The sequence below is a fragment of the Elgaria multicarinata genome, chromosome 1 (assembly GCF_023053635.1).
Source record: "Elgaria multicarinata webbii isolate HBS135686 ecotype San Diego chromosome 1, rElgMul1.1.pri, whole genome shotgun sequence".
Lineage (NCBI taxonomy): Eukaryota > Metazoa > Chordata > Lepidosauria > Squamata > Anguidae > Elgaria > Elgaria multicarinata.
In genome coordinates, this window is record NC_086171.1 from 12,879,882 (window position 1) to 12,892,099 (window position 12,218).

General features: G+C 38.4%; 1 protein-coding gene across 10 annotated transcripts in view; it reads left to right on the plus strand.

The window, feature by feature from the left end:
* Positions 1–12,218, plus strand: part of PHF14 (PHD finger protein 14) — a 155,853-nt gene that overhangs the window by 33,680 nt on the left and 109,955 nt on the right. For 9 of the 10 annotated variants that reach the window (XM_063123414.1, XM_063123427.1, XM_063123422.1 and 6 more), the window contains 5 exons: positions 1,570–1,716; positions 3,596–3,866; positions 4,499–4,605; positions 7,084–7,179; positions 9,013–9,116. In XM_063123414.1, the coding sequence (XP_062979484.1) occupies positions 1,570–1,716; positions 3,596–3,866; positions 4,499–4,605; positions 7,084–7,179; positions 9,013–9,116 (725 nt within the window). Of the gene's footprint in view, positions 1–1,569; positions 1,717–3,595; positions 3,867–4,498; positions 4,606–7,083; positions 7,180–9,012; positions 9,121–12,218 lie in introns of all 10 variants that reach the window. The other variant, XM_063123436.1, reaches the window with a different exon arrangement.

The window sequence follows — 12,218 nt, forward strand, 5'->3', positions numbered from 1 at the left end:
CATTTAAAGCTTTGTCATTTATTGTAGTGTATTTTCAGTTGGTTAAAGCAGCTTATATTTTTGTATTTACGTACTCACCTTAGACTTGGAGTGCAAGGACTAAAAGGGGATGGCTTGGGTGAAACGGAGGGTCTTGGTGGGTGAGTTTTGCTTCAGGTTGAAAATGATTGCCTTATTTAAAGTTGATGGGTTAAGATTGGGGGCCATTTTTTAACTAAAGTTATCTATCTAAAATTATTTCTAGGCTGCCGTTAAGGATGACCCTTCCCCTCTTATTTCTATTTTACCTTGAATTATGTAGATAACTTTGGCACTCACGCTATACTAGAAATAGATATATGTGTGAGGAGAGTGAGTATAATCAACAGTTCCCTTCCATCTCATTGATTCTGTAATCTCATTGTTTAGGTCCCCCAGCAATCCACCATTTTGGGATGGGGGTGGGGGTGTGATCATTTCTCAAGAGGTAATATGTCAAGCAACATTCAGAAATGAAAGGAAGTTGTATGGCAGCACAAAACTTATTTGACTGTGTTGGTTGTGAACTGATAGAGATACAAATAGGGTCTTAACTTAAGTCAATATCTTTCATCTCTGTTATTTATGGTGTTCGGAATGGCACACAAAAATAATTGCCTGATATCAAGTCTTGCAACCCTTTTGAATATAAGGCTTTAATACTAGCATTTACATAAACTACTTTTTTGAAAAGCTCAAGCAATTAAAACTAAAACATTGGATCGAGACTTAGTCATATTTAGAGCAGACTGTCGAATTTAGCCAAGACTTTGTATAAAATCTATTGAATTTAGCCAAGACTTTGTATAAAATCTATTGAATTTAGCCAAGACTTTGTATAAAATCTATTGAATTTAGCCAAGACTTTCTTAAGTTGCACTCCTTTCGTCGCCAGCTGAAGTTGCACTCCTTTCGTCACCAGCTGAAGACCTTGTTATTCTCTCAGTATTTTAACACTTAATTTTAACTTAAATTTAAATTTTACTGTTCTAATTCTGTATTTTGATCTTATATCAATTTCTGCTGCATGGTTTTATCCTGGCTGTGCTTTTTATACTGTATTTTGTTTTTGTGTTTTTAGACTGTTGGTTGTTTTATTATGGTTTTAATTTTTGTGAACTGCCCAGAGAGCTTCGGCTATTGGGCAATATAAAAATGTAATAAGTAAATAAATAAAAAAAATAAGTTCTATGGATTTCTGTAGGTCTGTTCTAAATATGACTATGTCAGGATCCAACCCCATGTATATGCTTATGTCACTAAACATATAACTATTTTATTTGTCAATTCTTTACTGGATTAGCCTGCTCAGAAGTCTTTGGTGGGTTAGAAAAGCTAAAACAAAACTAACAAACAAAAAAGGATTCATATTTGTCAATGTTGGTTTTATAGTGACATGCCTCTGATTAGTTAAAATAATTTTAAAGTCAACTATCAACTATATGAATTTATGGGCTATATTTCAAAACATGAACTACTTTCTTTTTCTGACACTCTGGAACTGCGTTCTTTTATAAATGTTTGCGCTCCTCTTCTTTTTAATTGGAACAGGATATTGCCGATCCCTTTTTTGCTTACTGTAAGCAACATGCTGACAGAATGGATAGAAAATGGAAGCGCAAGAACTATTTGGCTTTACAGTCTTATTGCAAGATGTCTTTGCAGGAGAGAGAGAAGCAGCTCTCACCAGAAGCTCAGGTAGTGTGTCAACATCAAGTTTGCATTTGTATTCAGTATAGCTTACTAAATAAGAATAGTGGGAATTGGGGAATGGAGAGGCTAGCATTGCTTTGACAGCAAGGAAACGAATATTCCTGCAATCAGTCATTCTCAGACAATATATGCTGTTTACCTTGTTGCAAACAATCTAATATGTATCCTCAACCTATATGAGCACGTACCCTGACCTGTCTCTCTTCTAATTAGACTTAGCCAGGCAATTGGCAAGGCTGCCTGCTTGGGAAACAGGTGGGCCCCATTCAGAAGACGCCTTAAACCATGGCTTTAACCACAATGGTTAAGCCATAAAGCCAGGCTGTGTTCAGAAGGCACCTTAAACCAAGGCTTTAACCATGGTGAATAAAGCAAAAGGCCTTATTCACCGTGGTTAAAGCCGTGGTTTAAAGTGCCTTCTGAACAGGGCTGTGGTGATTTCTTTAAACCCAATGGAATACTTGGGGAATACTTGTTTACCAGGACTTTCAAAAAGCGTTTGACAGAATTATTCACCAAAGTTTCCTGAGTAGGAGTCATAGGATAAGAGGACAAGGCCTCTTATGGATCACTAGGTGGTTAAGAACAGGAAGCAGAGAGTAGAAACAAACTGACAGTTCTGGCAGTAGAGGGATGTAAATGCTGGGTTGCTACAATAATCTGTATTGGGACCGGTGTTTTTTAACTTGTTCATAAATGATTTGGCGTTATAGATAAGCAGCGATGTGGGCAAGTTTGCTGATAGAAGCAAATTATTTAGGGTGATTAAAACAAAAGATCAGCAAAAAACTAAAACAATCTCTCCAAACTAGGGGAATAGACATTAAAATGGTACATGCAGCTGAAAGTGATATGCACTGGGGCAGAAAATCCTAAACGCTTATATACTGGTAGAGTCTGGGTTTGTAGTGACTCATTAGAAAATAGAGCTCGATGAAAACATTATTATTATTATTATTATTATTATTATTATTATTATTATTATTATTATTTATTTATTTATATAGCACCATCAATGTACATGGTGCTGTACAGAGTAAAACAGTAAATAGCAAGACTCATTGACCCAGTGTGTCGCTGCTGTGAAAAGGCAAATTCCATGTTGGAGATCATTAGGAAAGGAATCAAAAATAAAACTGTTGACATTATAATGCCTTTATTCGAATCTATGGTGGAATTACACTCCGAATACTGTGACCAATTCTGGTCGTCACCCCCCCCACCCCCCCAAAAAAAGTTATTATAGAGCCAGGAAAAGTGCAGATAAGGGTAACCAAAGGGGCTGGAACAACTCTCTTATGAGGAAAAGTTACAACATGGGGTGGAGGTAGCTTAGAAAAAAGGTATGAAGGAGGAGGCATGATAGAGGTGTACAAAATTATGCATGATGTGAAGAAAGTGGATAGGGCAGAAAACCTCTTACTTGCCTTTTTTCTAAGCTAAAAAACAAATATTCTCCCTCTCTCATAATACTTGGACTTGGGGTTATTCAATCAAGCCATATGCTGGGAGATTCAGGAGACACAAAAGAAAATACCAACCTGGAAAATTTTAAAAGAAGATTTAGTCAGTTTCATGGAGGATAGAGGCAGTTTGCCTCTCAGTACCAGTTTGTTGGGAAAGACAACTGGGAAATTAATATTATGCTCATCTCCTGCTTGTGGGCTTCCCATAGACATCTAGTTTGGAGCAGAATGCAGGACTAGATAGGTCTTTAGTCTTATCCTGCAGGGCTCTTTTTATATTCTTAGGAGTTTATGCGGATTCTGAATTGCTATTGTGGAAATCAGAATGATGGTTTATTGGCAAAAGTGTTTAGATACCACTTAGTTTGATTGTTATGTGTGTGTTTTTAAATTTGTAGGCCCGAATTAATGCCAGACTGCAACAATATCGTGCTAAAGCAGAACTAGCACGTACCACAAGGCCGCAGGCGTGGGTACCAAGAGAGAAACTGCCACGGCCTCTGACTAGCAGTGCTTCAGCAATACGTAAGCTAATGCGCAAAGCAGAATTAATGGGAATTAGTACAGACATCTTTCCAGTGGATACTTCAGACACCAGTTCCAGTGTGGATGGAAGACGAAAACACAAACAACCAGCGCTGACTGCTGATTTTGTGAATTATTATCTTGGTAAGTATGAAAATATACATCTTTTTAAAAACAATGTTCAGCAATCACCTAATAGATCTCCCTCTAAACTTTGAAGCATTATTTAATTATCTATTGAGTGAGGTTGCTTTAATGCAATTCATGTACTTCTATATATGAGCAATAAAATTCCCTAGTTTCCATTTTAAATTAAATAAAACTGCTTAAACAATTTAAATGTTTTTAAATTAAAACATCTATCAAATAAAAATTCCCATTGTAACAAATCAATCAATCAACCAAATAACTAACTCACTGTTTATTGCCCCTAATGCTGCAACTTACCCCCTTAATCCTTGCCTTTGAGGACAAAGTTGCACCGTAAAATTCTAGTAATGTAATTAGAAGTTGCTTGCCATTGTCACGTTTCATTTTCTGTTCTGCAGGAAAGGTAAATATTTGTATGTGTTTGCATGCATGTCTTTGATCTTGGGTGTTTTAAAAAACACTGTATGTGCTATTCAGTTCACAGGTGGCTGAAGCAATCTGAGGGTTGTCTATATGTGCAACTAAATACACAAAAATGTCATATGTATGTTGTTATCCAAACTGACCAGCTTGTTGTTTCACAAACTCAAAAAAGTAAACATAGAAAATACTGACTTTTATTTTAGAGAGAAACATGCGCATGATCCAGATCCAGGAGAATATGGCTGAACAGAAGAAAATTAAGGATAAGCTGGAGAATGAACAGGAAAAACTTCATGTGGAATATAACAAGGTAAAGGAACTGCTTCCAAGAATATGCAAACCATATGCTGTACTTAATGAGTTTTAAAAATAGAACCAAAGAAGAGTTAGATACAAAATTGTTGGCCCTCCCATCACCAAAAAACTACCCTAGATTAATTCTTAAAATCAAATTTAGACTTTGTTCTTTCAGTAGTCTTCACCTGCAGCACAGTAAAGGTTTAGCTTGTTGCAAATAGGTCTTCATGTTTACAATCCCTTCCAGTCTTGTACTGGAGCCTTATACTTGCTTTCACTATGGTTGTTGCTTGTGTGTGTACTCATATGCACAAGATGTGTCTGCCATTTTGATGTCTTATTAGGGTGAACCTTTGTCAAAGGACAAAGGTTTATGCATTGAGTGGTGGTGCAGTCAGGGGCCACCTTGGCCAGCACTATGCAAGCGTGTAATAGCTAACTGGACATGTGTGCCTGTGTGACTATCCATTCAGCAACCATGCAATTGCACAGTGCTGAGTTAGATGCCTTCTGCTTCCACTATGACTTTCAATCTTAAAGGTGAGGGCAAAGTTTTCTTCTCCACTCATAGATACACCAGAAGCTTCTTTATATCAGGTCAGATTATTTATCCACCTAGCCCAGTATTATCTATTCTGATTTACAGTGGCTCTCCATAGTCTTTCACATCTTCACTGCCTCATTCTTTGGAGATGCCAGGTATCACTGAATTATATTCCCTCCCATTCAGTTGACACACAGCAGCTGCCTGCTGCTAGCCTACCAATTCATTGGCCACCACCGTGCACAAATTTAGTTATCTGGGAAAGTGAACAAAGTGTTTTTCTTGTTAACTTGTTGTAAAATGGAATTCTTGGATTGAAATTCCTTCCTTGACATATTCTAGTGGTATTTGGAGACAGTTGTTAATTACCAGAATCAGGTGTGGTCTTTGGGTTCTGAAGTGGGTCTGGGACACGGGCCTCATCCAGTCATGGGCTGGATGAGGGTTAATAAATTGAGTTTGAATTCTGGCAAGATGTGGATAGGTAGGTCACAGGTTCAAGAAATAGCTCAATTGCCTCTTTTGGATGAAGTTGTGCTCCCCCTGATGGGACAGGTGCATAGTTTGGGAGGTACTCCTAGATTAATCTTTGTCACTGGAGGCTCAAGTGGCCTGGGTGGTTAGGAGTGCCTATTACCAGCTTTGACTGGTACGCCAGCCATGCCCCTTCCTGGATGGTGATAGTGGTGGTTTAACTGTGGTGGTTCAGGCATTAGTAACCTCAAGGCTGAATTATTTTAATGCACTCTTTGTGTGGCTTCCCTTGGGCTTGGTCCAGAAGTTACAGCTGGTGCAGAATGCAGCAGTGAGGCTGCTCATTGGGGCCTCTTTGCAACAAGTCACACCTTTGGTAAAAGAACTGCACTGGCTGCCAATAAGCTATTTGGCCAGGTTTAAGGTGTTGTTGTCCCAAATAGTTTAGGGATTTATATGTTACCTTAAAGATCGCTTCACCCCTTATGTCCCTGCTGCATCTTTGCGATCATCAGAGGCAGCACTCTTGAGGGTGCCACATACTCCTGAGATTCGTCTCAGGAACACGCGCAGTAGAACGTTTTATATCACAGCACCCACCCGCTAGAATGTATTTCCAATAGGCCCCCACAGTTCTGGCATTGAAAAGTCTCCCCAAGACCCATCTCTTCACACAGGCCTTCCCTGGAGTGTGACCCAACCAGTCATGGTCTGTAACGCACAGCAGCGTGTGCAGTTTTATCAGTTATTAGTATTTTTAATTATTGTGTAATTTTTGCTTTAATGGTACAATACTGTATGTTCGCTACTTTGAAACTTTGTGGAAAGTTGTATATAAATCTGATATAACAACAACAACAACTATTGTGGTATCACATAAGTATATGTGCAGCTGATCAAGATGAATAGAATACAGTATTGTGAAAATTTGAACTCTGCAGGTTATATTGCTATTCTCACTTGCTTTCAAAAATACATGTGCACACACACACCATGAAAGTGACCCTAATTGTTGCAATTGTCAAAGAATAAGGAGTAGTCATGAGAATAGAATGCTATTCCCAGTTAAACATACAGAAGTAACATGGTTTGATATTTTCTTATCTTCTTTAAAGAGTGCAGGTATGTAGCACTGAAATCTTGATCCCCTGTATAGAAATACATGGCATATCTTTGCAGATGGAAATAGCAGAGTGGAACTGTTGTGATGCTTCTTGACTGCCATTATAGTCTTATTGTCAGAGAAAATTGCTTTAGGTTCTCTCTTACTAACCAGATGGATGCCCATGTTTTTTTTTCTGGTGTTATTGAATGGCTGATTAACTTTACTGATTTCAGTTGCATTGACATGAGTGAACAATTTTATTATTTAATTACCTCTCATAGAAAAGGTATTGTAAGTAAAGCATGCCTCCTCCTGGATAAGAGGTGTTAAATAACTTTCACAATGTTTTTCACTGTTTTCTTTTTCAGTTGTGTGAATCTTTAGAAGAACTTCAGAATATGAATGCAAAACTAAGAAATGAAGGGCAAGGAATATGGGCTGTGCTAGGAAGAATGATTGGGCAGGTTGGTTTTTCCCATTCATTTTCTCCCCTCCCTTTTCTATGTCTTCCAGGTCATAAGATTCCTAAGAAAAGGCTTTTCTGTTTGTTACTGTCACTTTTTATGGCTGAAAAGGTATATTTGATAAAGTCCTGGCCTTTCTCTGGGGATAATGATTTCTGATTGAAATGTATCTAGGGCTCTGTAACTTACCCACAGGGAACCTGTGGCTTAATTTTGTTTTTGTATTAGCTATCTTGTTTGCAAAATTCTTTCATTTGCTGTAACTGATTGACCTGTCATTTGTGATGAAGGTAAACCTGAAGCACGAGTTAATCTAACCACATTCCTCACTATTTTTCTGTCTTCCTAGCAGCTGTAGCTTTCAAACAGCAGGTTTTATTGGGATATATTGTTTCCTTGAGCCTCGTTCCCTGAATATACTTGTGGCTGAAAGCATCTATAATTTGTTGTTCTTTGGAATTAATTATACCTATGGGAAGGTCTTCCCTTTTTAAGAAACAAAGAATTCTAGGGACACAGCTGGTTATTTCGTGATAGCAGCAATGGTCATTTTGTCAGTTGTGATTGGTGAATGCTGAAGCTTCCCGATTACTAAATATTTTGAGTTATAAACAGAGTATTGCATTTGTAAATCAGCAGACTTCTGTGTTTTTGTTGGATTATATTTTCTACTATATTTAAAGAGAGCGAGGAACAATTTCCTCAGTTTGGTGCCTGTTCTTTCCTTTCCCCTCAAACTGTGGATGTTATGTATGCTACTATGTCGCTCGCTGTGTCTGAAACATTGATGAATTTCGCTGGCTTTTTCTTTCACTACTTCCCATCAGGCTTATATCTGATATTCAGTGAGGCTAGCAGATTTCTCAAGAATGTGGATGCATTCATGTCATGCCAGATATAAAGCAATTCTTAGCGTTTTTCACAATTCATCGTTAACCTTTTAAGACTCTAATATGTGAAATTATCTCTTAAGAAATTGGCCAGCAATGGTCTTGTAAATATCCTTTGGTTTCTGCTTGAGGGTTTCTGCTAAATTGGTTGAGGTGTTTTAATCTAACCTGGTTTATATGGACCTTTCATACATTTGGAAATCTGAATCATTTATAGAAGTGTGATAATAGTGAGTTTCTCTCTTTTTAAAAGGAAAAGAGATTTGAAAATTCACAAATACGTTTCCTGGTGCAATCATTTAATAATAATAAAAAGTAGTAGTTTCATTTGCACAGCTTGCATGACACTTTTTTCCAGTTGGTTGAACAGATGCAGGCCCACAGGGCCACTGAGAAATGACTTTGATAGATGGTTGCTGTCTGTGAAGCTAGCATACTGCAGATTAGTAGAAACCCGAAGAGAATCTCTCCTGCTTTGTGGAGAGTTTGGTCCAATAAGATAATTTTTCTAATTAACCTATGGAGCACCACTGTAGCAGGGATGCTGAGGAAAATAAACTGCCTCAATATTCTTTTGTGAAGTGTAGTGGATTTTTCTTTTTTCTTTTTCCTTTTAACCTTCTAAACCAGCTTGTCCTTGTCTGTCTCTGTTAAAGCTTCCTCTGTTAAAGGGGGAAAAGTTAAAAAGCCAGGGCTTTAATGTCTTTGGCTTTTCTTTTTGCATTGAAAAATATGTGAATGCAATTTCATTTCTCATAACACTCACTTGGGGACAGAATATACGGTGTAGTCATTTTTTGCGACCTGACTAAGCTGTTTTCTCACATAATTTTTAGCATATTGGGCACAGCCAAATTTTATGACTGCTGAGTAGTAAATGAAGGAGAATGTTACATTACATATGTCTCTCACCAATATTCCTGTATTTCTTCAAACCCAATAGAAATTGAATATACCAGCAATTTTGCGAGCACCCAAGGAGAGGAAGCCGAGTAAAAAAGAAGGTGGGACCCAGAAGACTACAACCCTTCCAGCAGTACTTTATAGGCAAGTAGTAGCAACACACTGCAGTAGACATCAATGCTAAATAGAATGAGATGCCTATATAATTCAAGTTTTTATTTCAAACAATTGAATAAAATTTGTTCAACTATTTCTTTTTATTCCTAGATACCACTATAGTGTGCTATCTAGTTCGATTGGTTTTAAACTTTTTTTCTGATGTTATAATCATCTCCAGAGTAAGGACATCAGTATAAGGAGGTTTCTCCATCCATTGGCAGCACTTCAAAAAGAAAATCGTTTTACATCTAAAACCTTAGAATCAATTTTGTGATAAATTGTTGAGATCCTTTGAACATTAACATTTTGCGTTGTAGATTGTTCAGAAAAGGCTGAACAACATTGCTATAGATCCTAATCTTCCTTTTTCATAAATACCTTAACTTCCTTTTTCAGGTTAATAAATTTTAAGGTTATTACTAGATATATTTAGTCATTATTACGCTTATATGGTGCTTTTTACCATTTGCCTTTTTGTTCTTAACAACCACAAACTATTTTTAGGATCATAAAACATTTCTTGCTTGATCAGACCAAAGGTTATTCTGTTCCAGTAATTTGTCTCCATCAGTAGCTTGCCAGGTACTTTTGAAAAACTCTCAGTGGGTATGAGAGTGATAGCCATCTCCTGCTGGCTGTTCCCAGCATCTGGTAATCAACATTTTGAACATGGAGGTACCTGTTTAGCTATCATAACTAATAGCTATTGATAAACTTATCCTCCATGGATAGGCTAATATATTCCTAATCTTTTTATTTATGTAAAGTTATTTTACCCATGTCAATATTGCACCTTCATTACCAAGGATCCCAGGTTGATGTATATACAATTATAGGAACAAAATAATAAAACAATAAAAATGAAAATAAGAGGATATAGAAAAATCCAAAAATAACAACAAACTATCCAAAATCAATTTAAATTGAAATACAATTTAGAATTTGAAAATTACAAACAGAAAAAGAAATATCCTTTAAAATGCCTGGGGAAACAGGAACGTTTTAATTTGGGGCTGAAAAGAGTATAGAATTGTCGCCAACCATTTCCCAGTTTGGTCTGAGGAGTCATCCAGCAAAGTCTTCCCACTGCCCAGGAAAGCCAGAAATCGTGTGACCAGGATCTTTGCCTAAGTACTAGTGATCTCAGGTTCTCCCCACCTCCCAGTTCATCCCTGATTTACTCACAGGACAGAGCTAGTTCATTTGTCTCTCTTTTGCTCAAACCTCCTGATTCCTCTTATTTCTTTTAATTTTTTAATTCCTGTATTGATTTAATTCTCTTTGTGATTATTTTCCTTGTTACTAAACCCTCCACCATCTCCACCACCTCTTACCCTTTGGATTTTCAGCTTCACCCTCCTGAGTTTCTCTGGTTTTCTCTCCCTTCTTGTCTGGGACTGTTCTCTCCGTGATGCCAACAGGAAAACTATCACCTCTAAACACGCAAAGCAGAAGACAAAGATGATCCAGCACATCTGAGTAACAAAAACCTCCAAGTGGTCTCTGAAATCTAGAGGTCTTTTAGCGTCGCCATGATTATTTCCCGATCAGTGAGGATACCTCTGGCAAGTCCACATATGCTGACCCTAGCCACCACAGGAGTTATGCCATAACTGTAGATGCCACTCTGAGGGCCATTTGGAAGTGAAAGACTTAGGGAATGTTCTGTCCTCTTCATAGCTTATAACCAAACTCCATCCCAATAGCTGTTCCAACTCTGCCTCAGAGTCCAATTAGTGATGGCCCTAGCCAAAACATGTCGTGGCTAGATTACTGTCTTCACGCTGGGTCATGTAAGGTTTATGTGGGGGACAACCAGAGAGCAGAAGAACAGAGAGTGCTGCAAAGGGTGGGGGGACATAAAGGCGTTTTGCTTTATTCACCGTAGTTAAAGCCATGGTTTAAGGTGTCTTCTGAACAGGGCCACTGTCTTCAAAGCCCTGACCTTTTGAGCCCCTGAAATCAATACCTTTGTCTACTCTCCTAAAAGGCGCTTTTTCTGGTAGCAATCACATCAGTCAGAAGGATCTCAGAGTTATTGTCCCTCTTAGTCAGGGACCACATATTATTTTCCAGAGCGTAATCCTCCACTCAGATCTCTTCTTAATCCCAAAGGTGAACACCCTCTTCCACAGAGCGCAGGAGCTCATCCTACCCACTTTCTGCCCCAAACCCTATCACCTTTCTGAGAGGGCATGGCACAAGCCAGATGTACATAGAACCCTCATAAACTACATCAAACACAGCAGGTGTTAAGACACTCCATCGCTGTTTGTTTCCTTTTTTAAAAAAACGAAAAGTATCCTGTTCTACATTTGCCAGGTGGTTTAAGACATACATCTCCAAGGGCTACAAAGTCCACCACATTCCTATGCCATCACACGTCGTTGCACATTCTACTGAACCGCAGTCACCTCAGCAACGTTTTTCACCAGTGCCTTTCTGTCAGAGGTGTGTCATGGCCGCATGGTTCAGCCCAAACATATTCACTATAAAATAGACTCATTTGCATCCACAAAGGCAGAGTTCAGTTGAAGTATCTGCAACAGGTGCTTCCTTCTTTCTAAAATTCAGCCAAAATACTTTCCATCCTACTAATCAGATTAGCTGTGCACATCCCATTGTTGGATGCCTCCTCACACCAATGGAGAATGGAACATTGGTCACTTACTGTGAAGGTTTCTTCCAGTTTGGTGTGATAGAGGCATCCCAACCATAACCTAATTATAAGAGGATCAGTCTCCACAGAATTGTTTATATACTACCTGTAGAGACTCACTGATTGTCTATAGTACCTGCTTTGCTCTGCCTTGTTGGAGTTAGGGGTACTTTCTCCATCTTAATCTATCATAGTCCTATAGTGCTCATCAGCACTGACTCTGTCTCAAGCTTAGCCACAGGATGGACCTTGAGTTCACGCATACTAAGGAAAAGATCATGGTAACATGACCCAGGCCTTTCCTTGGTGGTGTGGAGATTTAACCCATTATTGTATGCCTCCATCACACCAAACTGGAAGGCACCTTCACAGTAAGTGACCACTGTTCCAGTCTTCCTCTGGAGGGCATTCCAAATTCCGGGTGCCAC